At 41.2% G+C, this 15,072-nt stretch overlaps 2 protein-coding genes and 1 long non-coding RNA gene across 3 annotated transcripts; 2 read left to right on the top strand and 1 right to left on the bottom strand.

The window, feature by feature from the left end:
- Positions 1 to 268: 268 nt before the first annotated feature.
- LOC140766593 (protein LYK5) lies at positions 269 to 3,131 on the top strand. Its single transcript, XM_073106021.1, has one exon. It carries the CDS (start codon positions 778 to 780, stop codon positions 2,959 to 2,961), a length of 2,184 nt encoding a protein of 727 aa, XP_072962122.1. The 5' UTR covers positions 269 to 777; the 3' UTR covers positions 2,962 to 3,131.
- Positions 3,132 to 3,819: 688 nt separating this feature from the next.
- On the top strand, positions 3,820 to 5,162 carry LOC140766595 (uncharacterized). Its single transcript, XR_012105472.1, has 2 exons — positions 3,820 to 4,764; positions 4,891 to 5,162. It is a non-coding gene; the product is annotated as an uncharacterized lncRNA (long non-coding RNA).
- LOC140766594 (galactan beta-1,4-galactosyltransferase GALS1) lies at positions 4,748 to 7,927 on the bottom strand. The gene is made up of 2 exons (XM_073106022.1): positions 6,598 to 7,927; positions 4,748 to 5,399 (listed from the first exon to the last, which is right to left on the bottom strand). Exons 1-2 carry the CDS (start codon positions 7,782 to 7,784, stop codon positions 5,054 to 5,056), a joined length of 1,533 nt encoding a protein of 510 aa, XP_072962123.1. The 5' UTR covers positions 7,785 to 7,927; the 3' UTR covers positions 4,748 to 5,053.
- Between the last annotated feature and the right edge of the window lie 7,145 nt (positions 7,928 to 15,072).

The raw sequence follows: 15,072 nt of genomic DNA, 5'->3' as shown, positions 1-15,072 counted from the left end.
AATTTTAGAGAATTAAATAAGCTTTAAAATATATGTAAAAAATATTGATCGGAGTTTATATTAAAAAAAATCTTGACACCTATTAGGGAGACGAACAAAAACTTTAAAAATTGTATTATAATATTTTTTTTAAATAATAGGATGAGGACAGACCGACAGAGACAATGAGAAAGAGTTTTTAAAAAAAATGGCCATAGCTCTTCCCAGATGAATTTAGGAACATGTCATATCATTTCATGTACACCATTAAATGAAAAAAGAAGTTAACGTACCAATTAAAATAAAAAGTGAAATAGAAAAAATTTATAATGAAAATATAAAATAAGGGTTTTGAAAGTAGAAGTCTTATCTTCAAATCTCCAAACACGCGGAACTGACGGAAGTCGTTCAGTTGATGTCACTCAACGGCCAGCCCTAGCAAGACTTTTGTGGGCCCCTGCCGCTAGCAGATTAATTATACGGCGTGGAAATTAAACAAAGTGGAGAGAAATAAAGAAACCACTGACCACTTGGCGTTCGTCCAATTATACAATAGCTGGTGATGCCGTCGTCTACTTTCTTATTTGCAGCAGCAGTCAACAAACCGATCAAGTCAATGGAAATTAAGCAGCAGCAGCAGCCGCCGCCGCCTCGGATTTGATCCTAATTATTCGTTCCTGCTATATCTCATCTTCATCTTCATCATCTTCTTCTTCTTCTTCTTCGTCTAGCATAGAACCGCGTAGATCTGTAGTTTACTGATTGGAGGAGAGGAGAGAGGAGAGAGATCTAAAGAGGATGATGAAGCACTCATCTCCTTCTGGTCCTCCTATTTTGTCGTTGTTGTTTGTGATGTACCTACAGTTGTGTGGGTACTACTATTGGCCCTGCCAAGGCCAGCAGGATTACGAGGATAACAAGCAGCTGGACTGCGATAGCACCAACGCCTCCTCGACGCTGGGCTACGCCTGCGACGGCGGTGGGCTCAGCAACTGCACTTCCTACCTGACCTTCCGATCCCATACCCCCTACACCACCCCGGTCACCATCGCCTACCTCTTCTCCGCCAACGCATCCAACATCTCCGCCATCAACGCCATCCCCGACGTCAACGCCGTCTCCACCGACGACCTCGTCCTCGTCCCCATCCCCTGCTCTTGCACTGGGAACAACCAATACTACCAGCACAACGCCACCTACACCATCAAGTACGACACGGAGACCTACTTCATCATCGCCAACGACACCTACCAGGGCCTCACCACGTGCCAGGCCCTCATCGCCCAGAACCCCTCCCACAACAGCCGCAACCTCACCGTCGGCCTCCAATTGCAGGTCCCCGTCAGATGCGCCTGCCCCTCCGCCAACCAGACCGCCGCAGGATTCAGGTACCTCCTCACCTACCTCGTCACCTGGGGCGACGACGTCCCCACCATCACCCAGCGGTTCCGCTCCGACTACCAGGCTGTGCTCGACGCCAACAATCTCACCTCCGACTCCACCATCTACCCCTTCACCACCCTCCTCATCCCCCTCAAGACCCCGCCCACCAAGTCCGAGCTCGTGACTCCTACCCCTCCCGCCCCGCAGCCCACCACAGACAACAGCAGCGATGATAATAATAGTAGTAGTAATGATTCAGACAGCAGCAAGAAATGGGTGTTCGTTGGAGTCGGGATCGGAGTCGGCCTCCTGCTTCTGTGCGGAATTGCAGGTGGGTTAATCTGCTGCTTCTACTATCGGCGCCCTGATCTTATGGGCCCAGTAGCAGCAGAGCCACTGGTGGAGGGGGATTTATCGGGGGTGAAGAGGGGAGCGGCGACATCAGTGGTCTCCAACGACATCCGCAACATAATCGATTCCCTGACGGTGTACAAGTACCAAGAATTGGAGAGGGCGACGGAATCATTCGGGGAGGATCACAGGATCAAGGGTTCTGCAGTGTACCGAGGGGTGATCAACGGGGACGAGGCCGCGATAAAGAGGCTGAAAGGGGACGTCTCCCACGAGATCAACATCCTGCAGCACATCAACCACTCCAATGTGGTCAGGCTCTCCGGCTTCTGTCTTCATCAGGGCAACACCTACCTCGTCTACGAGTTCGCCCAAAAGGGATCCCTCGCCGACTGCCTTCATCACAATCACCATAACCTTAACGGTAACCTTGTGATGATGAAGAGCAGCAGCAGCAGCGGCAGCAGCAAGGAGGAGGAAGAGGATCTTAATAATGGAAATTATTATGTGTCATCATCATCATCCTATTCCTCCAACAGCAGTAGAGTACTGAGCTGGAAGCAGAGGGTGCAGATCGCGCACGACGTGGCGGACGGGCTTAACTACCTGCACAACTACACGAACCCGCCTTACATCCACAAGAACCTCAAGAGCAGCAACATCCTCATCGACGCCGACTTCAGGGCCAAGCTCTCCAACTTCGGCCTCGCCAGGGCCTTATTAATACAGCCCACCGAGGAGGATTCCGAAGAAGGGGGCTCGCCACCACCGCAGCTGACTCGGCACGTGGTGGGCACGCAGGGTTACATGGCTCCCGAGTACCTGGAGCACGGCCTCATGACCCCTCAGCTCGACGTCTTCGCCTTCGGGGTCGTCATGCTCGAGCTCCTCTCAGGCAAGGAAGCTACCTTCTCCAAGACCAAGACCAAGACCAAGAAGGATGGGGAGAAGAAGAATAGGAGGGGCTCGGAGGCGCTGCTGTGGGAGTCGATCGGGGGTATCCTCAGTGGAGAAGACGCGAAGAGTAAGCTGAGAGGATTCATGGATCCGTGTCTGCAGAGGAGCGATTACCCCTTGGATTTGGCCTACGCGATGGCCGAGCTGGCGATGCGGTGCGTGTCGCGTGAGGCGGGGTCTCGTCCCACGATGGCTGAGGTGCTCGTCTCCCTCTCCGCCATCTATAACTCTGCCTTGGATTGGGATCCTTCCGACTACAGCAACTCCGGTTCCATGGCCCAGGCCAGGTAATTACAAGTAGCAAGTAGTAATATAGCATTATTACTTACATGTCGTATTTAGAAATATATATATATATATATATATATATATATATATATATATATATATATATATATATATACATATATACTTATATGTATCTAGGTGAACGAACTATTGAAATATATTATTATTGTTTTTTTTCTCAAGGACAAATTATATGTGAATTTTTTGTGTGTTAATTTTATAATTACTCTTTTGTGTTTGACACAACTAATTTTTTTGCATCTGTTGTTTCACACTGACTGGAAGAAGATCCAAGGAAATTGGGCAGATAGTGGAAAAGAGAAAAGGATTTTATCGTGATTGATATAACTAGTCATTTTTATGAAGAAGGAATTAGACGGTAGAATAGGATAGGGTAAGCCTTAGATCCAAAGCCAGTAGGAATTTACTTTACTTTGACGAACCCGAATGTTTGTTTATTTTTTTGGCCTCTCTTGGGAGCTTTATAGCAATTTGGGCTGTCGTTTCAAGCATACATTTGAATAACATTTGAGCTCCACAAGTAAGGTGAGGTGAGTCGGTACGTCCTTCACATCATGAATAATTTAGTTACAATAACCAAACTGGTTAAATCTACATTTTGACTGAATGGAAAGGAAAAAAGAAAAAAAAAAAAAAAAGAAATGAAGTGAGAGGTTTTAAGTTTTAACTTGAGCTTGAAAAGGTTATCCACAAGTACAGCCATATCGGTGCGCTTGCTTGGCATTAAAAAATGATAAGTATTTGATATCAAGTCCAAAGAAACCGACACAATTCATGGCACGCACATGAATTGGCAGCTTACTGCTTTCACTCCTTCAGTTAGACATGTAATATACATTCATTCCTATCTGTGGACTATAAAGAAAATTTACTCCTCCCTTTAAAAGAGGATAAACATTTAATTGCTACCATCAACCAAACCCCACACCACACAAGCCTATTACTGGGTTTCTTTATTTGTTCCAAAGAAATCACTTTACCATTGCAGCATATATATAGCTCCTCATTGCAAGTTACTTCTTGATTTCAGGGCAAGGTTTTCATCGCATCACCAGCATGAGTGATCAGAATAACCTCAGAACCTAACATAACATTGATTCTTAACAGAAGAAAACAGTCGATTAAATGCATTGCATTTGTGAACTTGATGAATTATGGACACACTTTGATCAAAGACAGACAGCTAATAGGCAACACTACAAGACACACAACACCTACCTCCCATTTGTCACCCTCACAGCCTAATATTTTGCCATTATATGCCCTTGTCTACATACAACCTCAACCATCAGTGGGGCCGGGGGTCTCGAATAAGGCTGATGATTCCTCCTTCAAGAGAGCAAATTAGCACGGCCTACAGCTAACAAGATTTCAAAATACAAGAAGCTTGCTTGCTATTAACCTCATCCTAGACTATAATGCAGCCAGAGATACGAACTAGCAAAAAATTTGCAATAGCTGGAGAGGAGACCATCCATGGACCACCGCCACCTCCCTAAATATATATATATATATATATCCATCTGTACGATCAGAGACCACAGAGTTCCTCCTCCTACCGTACCAATTTGCAGAATTTTAGATCCATCAGACTGCAAATGGACAAGCTACCGCTCATTATCTATGCCTTGCAATTATTGAATCCAACTCATTGTTTAGATAACCAAGCAACAAGGAAGACAATGGCTCTCTGAACACAAGAATCCTTCATCAACACTGTCTGTATGAATTGCTAAGGGATCTAGTTTAAATGGGGGGAGAAAAAAAGACTCACAAAGTCACAAGGTAAACAAATTTATACATAGAAGAGTTTTTTTACAGGGCCTCAACTTCACACTGAAATCTAAGATATAATGGCATATATATGCCATCACCCTTCCCTGATCTTTGCCTTCTTTTCTTATCTGTCAGATTCTCCAGCCAGATACCAGGGAAAAAGGAGAACTCTCAGTCATAAACTATGGTCATTTCAACATCAAAGAATGCCAACACCTCGCATGCGATAGAGCTGGATTATGTATATCATATAAAATGATTTCAAGAAGTTGGGGTTTGGGTTGGGATTCTAAATATGCTATACTTTGATAGGCCCAACTGTTTGCTCCTCGAACCGCTTGATGGTTTCAGCCATGCGCTTCATGTTGTCATCATAGACATATGGGATTTTCTCGAACCATGTTGCATTGCCTCCCGGTGGTATTGGCACAAACTCCTGGCATGGCTCACCCAACACATTAATGGAGTTATGGTAATGGTAGTAACGGATAAGGGATTCCGTCTTGTGAGTGGTATTCCCGATGACATTCTCTGACATGTGAACTCCAGTAGCATAGGCATTTCTTGCCTGAATTGCATATTTGCGATCTCGCCGCACCCCCGTGATCGAGTTCCGAAATACTAACTTCTCAAATCCCCACTCCCTGGATATCAATTGAAAGGTAGATCATTCAAAATCTGATTCATTAAAAGGAATAAAAGTAAGAGCTCAATACAAACTGGAACTTTGCATATCCTCCTCCTATGACGCAAACAGAGGTAAAGAAACAATTGAAAGGTGGATCGTTCAAATTCTGATTCACTAAAGAGAATAAAAGTAAGAGCTGAATGCAAAATAGAACTTTGCATATCGTCCTCCTATGAAGCAAACAGAGGTAAAGAAATAATTAAGTGTTCCTTAAAATTTTCATACAAGGGTTTCTGTTATATGTTATTAAAAATGTGAATCTCTAAAATAATTTATACCATCAAAAGCATAACTATTTTTTCCTTTTCAAAAATAAAAATCAAAATCAAAAGCTTACCTGAAAGAGAAGAAATTATGAAGACTTCCCTGACCAACTAAGATGCCAGATTAGAGCAATATCAACATATTTGATTGTGTTATAAGTAATAAGAAATCAAAACATATGAATAAAATTAACAGAGGACCTAAAACACAAGCTTCTCTGAGAAGAGCCTTAATCTAAGATAAACTTAATCCACCCAATACCTCAAGTACACATAAACATTTCAGAAGCTAACAGTTACAAATGTTATATTTCACCTTTTACCTCTAGATAGGTACCTATCTAACATATGAATAAAATTAACAGAGGACCTCAAACACAAGCTTCTCTGAGAAGAGCCTTAATCTAAGATAAACTTAATCCACCCAATACCTCAAGTACACATAAACATTTCAGAAGCTAACAGTTACAAATGTTATAAGTAAAAAGAAATCAAAACATATGAATAAAATTATCAGAGGACCTAAAACATATGAATCAAAACATATGAGAAGAGCCTTAATCTAAGATAAACAATGTTATATTTCACCTTTTACCTCTAGATAGGTACCGGAGAATCCCAGGAATAGCAATCTTTTTATCAATAGTCTGTGAAATACATTGCATCGAGTCTTTTCTTATTTAATGATGGAATGAGATGAACATTTATACTATACTCTGGATAGCTAAGAGCCTACGATAGTGACGATAACTTAATAGAAAAAAAGATTGCAAATGTAAAAAAGCAAATGCACTGCATCTTCTGTTAATAATATTCATATAGTTAAAGGACATGACTGAAATAGAAATTAAAAATGTTTTAAAGAAAAAAGTGGGGATAGAGAGAGCTCACTTGGAGTAATCCCCCTTGGAATCCAGCACACAGAGCTTACTGGACATGGGATTCTGCTCGATGGTGAATTGGGTGTAGGGTGACAACTCCGCCAGCACCAACTCCAGAGTTCTTCCATCCGGCAAGTAAATGTACTCGTCCACGTCAAAAAAGAAGGTCCAATTAGCGGCATGCCGGTACCGGTGCAAGCAATCATTCACCACCAAGAACTGGTTATAGTAGTATCCGTCATACTCTGCTTGGCCTCGGATGTCCTGGAGCGTCGCCCGCCCGGCCCTCAGCCAGGGTTCCAGCACCGCCCGCACGGCGGGGCTGACTCCACCGGCGTCGTGGAAGACGAAATGGGAATTGGGTCCAAAGAAATGGGCGTGGTAGGCCATCCACTCCCGAATGCGGCTTGCGCTGAGATTGCCGTAGAGGGAGGAGCCGCAGTACAAATACTGGTACTTGTACGGAGGGCGGAAGCGGGACTCGTCGTAGGAGCCGGGAGCCTCCTCCAAAGCGACGAACTTTTCGTACTTCCTCGGGGACTGAGAGTAGTAGGCGTAGAGATTGAGCTTGCCGCCGGCGTTGTCGGCGTTGGGAACGACGGGGAACGTGCAATTGACGACGACGACGGTGTAGACACGGCCGTAGCCCCAGTCGGGGAGCATCTTATACCCCTTGGCACGGATGGGAAGAGAGGAATTGGTGGCTGACGAGTTGGGGTTGGGAACCCACTCGCATTTGAACCATGGCTTGCCGAAGACGTGGGTGGGCTTGGAGGCGAGTCCGATGACGGCGAATGTGTACGGGCCGCCGCGGTAGGCGCCCATCTGGACGAAGAGGGCCGCAGCGCTGCCGTAGGGGTGGAAGACGCGCTTGTTTGGGTCGAAAGGAGTAGTAAAGGTGGGATTTTGGGCAGCAATGGAGGAGAGCTTCTGCTGCTTGGGGAGGAGGGGATTAGAGGTAGAGGTGGAGGCGGTGATGTTGTTGGGGAGGCGAAGGGGACAGGAGGAGGAGGAGGAGGAGGAGGAGAGGTTGGAAGCGAGGAGGGATTCGTAAGGCTGAAGTTGCCAAATGGCCATGAAGAGGGTGAGAACCACAAGAGTGGCTATGAATGTTTTTAGATCGTAACAGGAGATGGTAAGAGGGGGGTAAGCCGAGTTTCCATTATTACCACCTCCTCCACCTCCATCTTTCCTCATATTTTTTTTTTTTCGTTTTTATGGAGTACAATGGTGGTGGTGGAGGAGGAGGTGCTCTTCTCCTTCTCTCTCGCTCTCTTCGTCTCTTCCTCTCTCTTCCTCTCTCTTCCTCTCTTCCTCTCTTTTCTCTCGCAGAATATTTTCTCTATTCCCTTCTTGCCTTTTTAATACTAGAGAAGAGGATGAAGCACTCACTCACTCACTCTCTCTCTCTCTCTCTCTCTCTCTCTCCTCTAAAGTAAAAAAAGTGAAAAAAGTGCGGAGAGAGAGAGAAAGGTAGGAGTAATTTAATGGGGGTGTAGGGTTTTATGGTGGGGTCGGAGAGAATGTCGCTTTAATTTCTTTAATTTATAAAGATAAATAATGCAATTATTGATATGAGGCTGTGATAGCAGTCATAAATTGATATATATATATATATACATGTGTGTGTGGGGTTAATCATTTCGACACAACTTTTAAGGAACAAACAAAATTAGACACTGGATGAAAATAATACAGTAGGTGTGATTTTTTAAATTGATAATTTAAATTATTCTTACAATGAAATTGGATGATTTTATAATAGAAACATGAAACGAAAGAAAACATAGCTATATGAAAACTATGTAAGATTTATCCTACAAAATATTCAATAGATGATTTACTATTCAATTTATACTGCACTTACTTTCTTTTGAAAAGGTAAAAAGCAAAAAATAACATATAAAAAATATTTTACACAAAGAAAGCGAGATTGGAGTCCGAATAAAATGAAAATCTAAGTCAAAAGCTTAAGGTCAGCAAATCTGTTGCACTTTGATACATGTGGAGGGAGAAAAAGGAATGGGTGGGGGGGAGGAAGTGTCGGCAGTGATTATTGCATGCCTTTCAATTTTTATCTCTATTTAGATTTTAATTTGATTAAGGGGATATATATATATATATATACCCTTTAAATCTTTTATATTAATTATGTGAATACTCATTGGAGTTAATGAAGACGATTAATATATATATTGTAAGTGTATACAGGCAAAAGGAGTTATCCAGATAGTAGATACTACCAGCGGTGTTAGAGGTCCACCACGATTCACGTGCGCATGCTTCGTTTCTGACCATACTCCATGATTTGGGTATAATGAAGGGTTATGAATATTATAGCATATATATATATATATATATATATATATATATATATATATATACAAAACAAGAGTATATAGAATTGTTGAGGCCCTGGCATGGCCAGGGCAGCAATAGAAAGAATTTGATGAGTTGCAATAAAGTGGGGTCGGATGAGAGCTAGCTGCACTTTGTGTTTGTGGCTACAGGCAACACCAACAATTGAATTGGATCCTCCCATTCCCATCTAGCCCTATATGATTTTCAGCAACAAGAGCTGAATTGGATCCCCTCCTATTCTAAGATTTGCAAAGCTGACATATTTTTTTCATGCTTACTTTGCTCTCATTCTCCTCTTTCTCTTCCTCTTCCTCTTCCTCTTCCTCTTCCTCTTCCTCCTCTCCATCTACCTTTATCTCCTCTCCAAATGGGGGAAAAATATTTTCTCAAGTCTTTACGTATCCCTACCCTCTCCTAGCGACCTCCGTGATTTAGTCAATTAGATTGCCTCTTCGCTTTCTACCCCCTTAACCAACATCTTTTGCTTTCGCTATCTCAGCGGCGTCCACAACATCATCACTGCTAACTTGGCCAACGTCGAGCTCATGCTTCACACCCGTTTCAATAAGTACCCTAAGAGCCACCTCTTCATCACCAACCTCCACGACTTCTTCAGCCAAAGCATATTCAAAATCAACGGTGAAACATAGTGACTTCAGTGCAAGATCATGTCAAAGCGTTTAGCACGAGACCCAATCCTACCTCTTATTACTCTAGGCCGTTTGTACCAAATTCAGACTCCTCCTCCTCCTCCTCCATCTCCAAAATGTACCCAAATGCTTCACCTTCGACAACATGAGCAAGGTCTCGCCTTTAACCATAATTTTGCCTATAATAATTCCATGCTCAAGAAAATATGGCTCCAACATGCATTAGCTTCTCCTCGGGATATGCATGCGTTGCTTTGTTTTGGGTCAATGGAATTTTGAGACAGTGAAAGTGGAAAAGTAGAAGTTGTGTGAGGTGGTAGAAGAATATAATGGCTAAGTTTAAAACCCTAGCTAGCTCATTTAAGACTTGGGCTTGCTATGTGTGGCTTCAAACTCGGCAATACTTAAGCTGAACCAAACTTAAATAAAAAATAAAGTTCAAAATTAGTTTTGAGCTGAGTCTGGATAAATCAACCCGGTGTGTTCAAACTTGGATCATTTAGACTCCTACTACTGTATCTACTATTCAGTGTGATGTTATGGAAATTATTTATGCATGCATGATTAAACGCCGCAAAATTCATGGCATTAGTTGTTAGATTAGACATGTTGTCCTTGCCACTAGAAACTTGGCATTAGGGAGCTAGCTAGCTTACATTATTCAAGTCATTAGGATGGCTACCTTACATTTTTGGAGCTAGCTAGCCAGCCATCACCGGGGCTTTATTATAGAAGAATTTTGAGTTTGACATCATTTTGTCCTTGTGCTTGAGGTGGACCAATATTCTTCTTCTTTTTTTCTGCGCATGGAATTGGAATCAATCGACCTGCATTAACTGCAAGATATAAGGTTTGGTGATGCTTCTCCTTCAATCATGGAGCCAATTGGCCGGTCATGGTTGGATATGGGTCAAAATGCAAGACAAAATCTATACACTATGGACAACCTTCTCCAGACATGGGCCTATGCATGAATGATAAGTGGATCCATCACCCAATAATTAAGACTTTAAGTACTACTAGTATCATCAATTAACTAATTAATAGCACATTGTAGTGAATAATTAGAAGTGGATAGCTATGCATATTTGCTAGCTTCTCAGGTATTCCAGCGCGCGCTTTATCATGTTTCTTATGCTTGAGATTAAGCAGAAGGATCGTATTCCGGCCGTGCAATAGTTGTAATAATTAATAATACCACCATCATCATCTTTGCGTTTTCTACCTACTGTGTAAGGTATAAGGAGTTACCAAAATATAGATTGTTTGTTTGTATACTGCCACTGCTGCATATTAATTAACCTATATATGGATGCAAACCATGTAATAAAAGTAACGAGAAGCTAGCTATTATATATACATACAGTAATGGTATAATTATCATGATGTTCCCCATGCGCAATTAGGTGATGATATACATGACAGGAGAAAGAGAAAGAGAAAAGATGATTGATATATGGCAACAAACGCAACAGGCTAGAACGAATGCGACCAAGATGGAGAATTTATGGTTGCTTTCTTTTATGTATATTTGCGTGATATATACTACATGTGGCTTTTAGTTCGAGAAGTAATCATCACCACTAGGGGCGGGGGGGTGAATACAGATACAGCTGATACAGTCAGTATGAGAGACAAAAGTACGTGGTAGAAGAGTTGTCACATCCACACCTTCTATATATATATATAGCTAGCCGTTAATTATATATATTAGTTTGCTGCTACGTTACTGTCTCGGCAGTCGATATATGTACGGCTCGCCTAACTGAAGCTGAAGCTTAATTTTATGTTATGTTTATATATGTACGTCCTTGTCTCGGTAGAGCCATGTCCACCGTACGTCTACGATTTGCTACTTAAAATTAAAATTCGGTAATGGTGGGGAGTACTACTCGATAAACCCTCCCCCCCCCCCCCCCCCCCCCCCCTTCTTGTTGCATCCAGATATCCAATGGAGAGCTCCTCTTTGGGTTGGGGTAAACTAAAGGTTCATCCACCTTAAATATTCTTAAACTATAGAAAATATAGTCCCTATAATAATAGACTTACACAGACTTACACGTAGGCTTCTGATGGTAGTTGTAACTTTCCCTGACACTGGGCTAGGGCTCATGAAAGGGACTTCCACATCCCTGGCAACGTCTCCCCCCTCCTCTCCCCTAACTCAAACTCTGTCTCCTCTAATCTTGTTCTAACTGGTCTGTTGTGATATGGTTGGTTGGTTTGATTGGTGTTTTGTGATGAGTCTAGTGTGGACACGAAGAGTTATAAGACTTGGACCATTAATATATTGCATTCAGAGTTTAGGTCTCTTGCAAGTGCGCTCCTTCATAAAGAGTTATTGCCTCCGGTAGGCCAAGAGAGAGACTTTGTTCTAAAATTGTCTATCTTATTTTTCTTAGCTACTTTCTTGGTACATCAAGATGTAATCATTATTTCTTTGAATCTTACTAAATTATTTGTCCACAGACTTTTATTAAAAAAAGAAAAAAGAAAAAGAAAAGGTGTATAGGCTCCACATTACACCGAATAGATAATAAACAAAAGCGCTAAGGGAGAGTAGGACGAGCCAAAGAGGCATGCAAGGAACCAGTGCTTGATTATTTCTTGTTCCGGGACATACATGGGCATAGATCATCCATCAATGTTCTGGGATCCGGCGATGTAAGACGGCGGACTTCACCGGAATGAAGTGTGCGTTTAAGTCACAGAGGCCAATTGGGCTTTACAATGAAACCCAGCCCAGTTAGCTGGGCCTTCAAACTATTATTAACTCATTGTTGCTTTCCCGGCACACGTTAAGCCCAGAAAGAAGAGGACACAGCTCGACCGTGATCCCTCCTCCTCTTCCGCTTCCGCACTCGGCATTTTAGGGCATCGAATAGGGAGATGCAGGCACGCATCTGCAAGGGGTAAGATGCAAAACTTTTTCTTTTTTCCGAATCTGGATTGAACGAAGCGGTCGTGTGCTGTTGGGTGCCATCGTAATTTTGATGTTGGCTCTGTTTCTTGTGTGGATGATTGTTTCTTCATGTTAGAGTTCTTGGAACAGTCGAAACACGAGATCAAATTGATTTTGTCAATTATATTGATTGCGTAATGAGCCGTTGTTTGTTTTCCCGGCATGAATTATTGTCACTTCTTTAAGCATCCCTATAGTTGGGGAAGGTGCATTTTTCATATTTTCGTATCTTCATAATGACAGAAGCTTCTTATTTATGTGTTAACTCCTAAATTTTAAATCTTAATGGAAAATCTATATCAACTCCTCAAGTTGAATCAATAGACGGGTTAATTTTGCAGCTTCTGGAAAATTGGCTCAGAAGTTGGTCTTTTTAAGAGATTAGAAAGAAACTTTCTGGGAATTTGGCTCCGAAACATGGGAAGCGTTGGAGGTCTGAAGGGGTCATCTAATGTCACCATTTTAGAATGTGGATTTGTTTTTTCTCTTTATTTCTTTTTATATTCGATTAACCCCAGGGTATAAATGAAAGGACTGGTAGAATGAGTGGGAAAGTATATGCTAGGGATTTTTCTTTCTTTATCCTAGACAAATGACATTTCGGAAGCTTCACTCGAAATAGTATCCAGGAATCCATAGATTTTACTAAGATTTGAAGATGGAAAGTCCATGAGTCAGTAGTTGCTTCCCCCATTTCCCATCCAAAAAGATTTGATCATAGGCATAGGATATAATGCAATATTTCTCTTCTTAATCAGATCTCCCTCAATCTTAATGTGATCCTCAAACCTATAAGGGTTATTCTTTGATGGTTCCTGATCTATTCCATGGCCAGCTTCCATAAGTTGGTTGACTCGCAAGAAATGAAACCTTCTCTCCTAACATTTTTCTTCCAAATATATTTTATCCCTTTTGTTTTGGTTCTATATGCTCACTGCTTTGTATCTTATCAACATCTTATTTCTTGAATAGCTCTCTCTTCAATCCTTAACTCCTCCCAACTTTCAAGAGCTTATTACATGGCAGGTGGATGCCCTTTTCTAGATAAATCTATTTCACTCTTCAATGCCAGAACTTTTTTAGGTGGGATTTTAAGAATCAGCATTGTGATTGTTATAATTATACTATTAGATGCCTTTAAGTTTGCTTGTTGACGCTTGCTCTTCTGCGAGGGTAGATTGGTAGAGTTTTCTTTTTTAACTTGCGAATCAATAATTCATGGCTTAGGGACAGTTTTTGAATTCATATGTGTGAATAACGCACATAGGGTACAGATTCTAAACAAAGACTTGGTTGAAGAGTACGTTCCTTTACCACCATAAATGTAGCATTCAGACTCGTTAATGTTTTTTAGATGCTTTAGTCAAATGTCTATCTCTATCCTATTTTTCAAAAGATATAGAGGGAAGATATTTCTTCGAGATCAGCTAACAAGAATGTTAAACTTTTGTGTGCATGGTTATAACCAAGAGAGTTGACATGGGATCGGAATATTCTTTTAGATTTATTCATTGTTTCAAGCTCAACAAAACTTATTAGATAATTTGCTCTTGTTGTGCAATAATGCATTTAAACTTTTGTAACCAAAATGCATATTCATCTAGAGTAAGCTCATAGAAATAGCAAACAGTAGATCGTATTGTTGTACCTTTGATTCAAGCAGGATGGTCTAAGGATTTAAGTTCCTCTACCTCTCTAAAGCATGGAAACCCTAAAATGGGGTTCGTATCCGTATATGATACATTTTCAGAGTATCCTAAATTAAAATAATTATTTTATATTTTCGGATATAGGATGGATACAATTGGATACATAGGGGATACGTTTTGGATTTATTTAGGTAATCGGGATGGTTTAATTTTATAAACTCATTAAGAAACCTGTTAAGCTTATTAACTTATTCCCCTGTTCGTTCTCTCTCTCTCTCTCTCTCTCTCTCTCTCTCTCTCTGATGCTGCTCCCCGTTCTCCCCCTCTCTCGACGAACCAGCCGACGACCACACCATTCTCTTGGTGCTCGACAGCGACAAACTTTCTCTCTCTCACATTGGTATTTTCTTCTCTCTTTTTTTTTCTCAATTTCTTCTCTGAATTTTCTTCATTTGATTTCTTCCACTTTCCCCTTCTCAAATTTTATTTTCATTTTCGTTCCTTTGTTTTTCTTCCTTGTTCTCTGAATTTTTTTTCTTTGAAATTCTACATATTTTCTTCTCTGTCTTATTTACAGTTTAATTAATTCTAATATGGTTACTTAAGTATTACATGATTAAGTGTGGTTATTATTTTGATATGGTTACAGAAGTATTATAGTTTAATTAATCCTCTCTTATCTCTTACTCATAGTTTTTTTCAGATAGACTCATTTCACAAAAAATTGTTTTTAAATATGATGTGTTAGATTCCTAGCTTAGCTACTTATATTTAATTTGAATGATGTGGTTTCATCTTCTTAAATGTCAAATTATTGTGAAATGTGGAATTATTAGTAGAATTCTCTATTTTATTTCAAAGAA

This window comes from Typha angustifolia, chromosome 9 (genome assembly GCF_048772165.1).
Source record: "Typha angustifolia cultivar Huaian chromosome 9, ASM4877216v1, whole genome shotgun sequence".
NCBI lineage: Eukaryota > Viridiplantae > Streptophyta > Magnoliopsida > Poales > Typhaceae > Typha > Typha angustifolia.
This window is presented reverse-complemented; position numbering and strand designations above follow the sequence as displayed.

Excerpts from the sequence above, each read along its gene's own strand:
- LOC140766593 (XM_073106021.1), top strand. The coding sequence starts at position 778 with ATGATGAAGCACTCATCTCCTTCTGGTCCTCCTATTTTGTCGTTGTTG.
- LOC140766594 (XM_073106022.1), bottom strand. The coding sequence starts at position 7,784 with ATGAGGAAAGATGGAGGTGGAGGAGGTGGTAATAATGGAAACTCGGCT. Across the intron at positions 5,400-6,597 it reads TCCAAGGGGGATTACTCCAA|GGAGTGGGGATTTGAGAAGT; the intron begins GTGAGCTCTCTC and ends ATTGATATCCAG.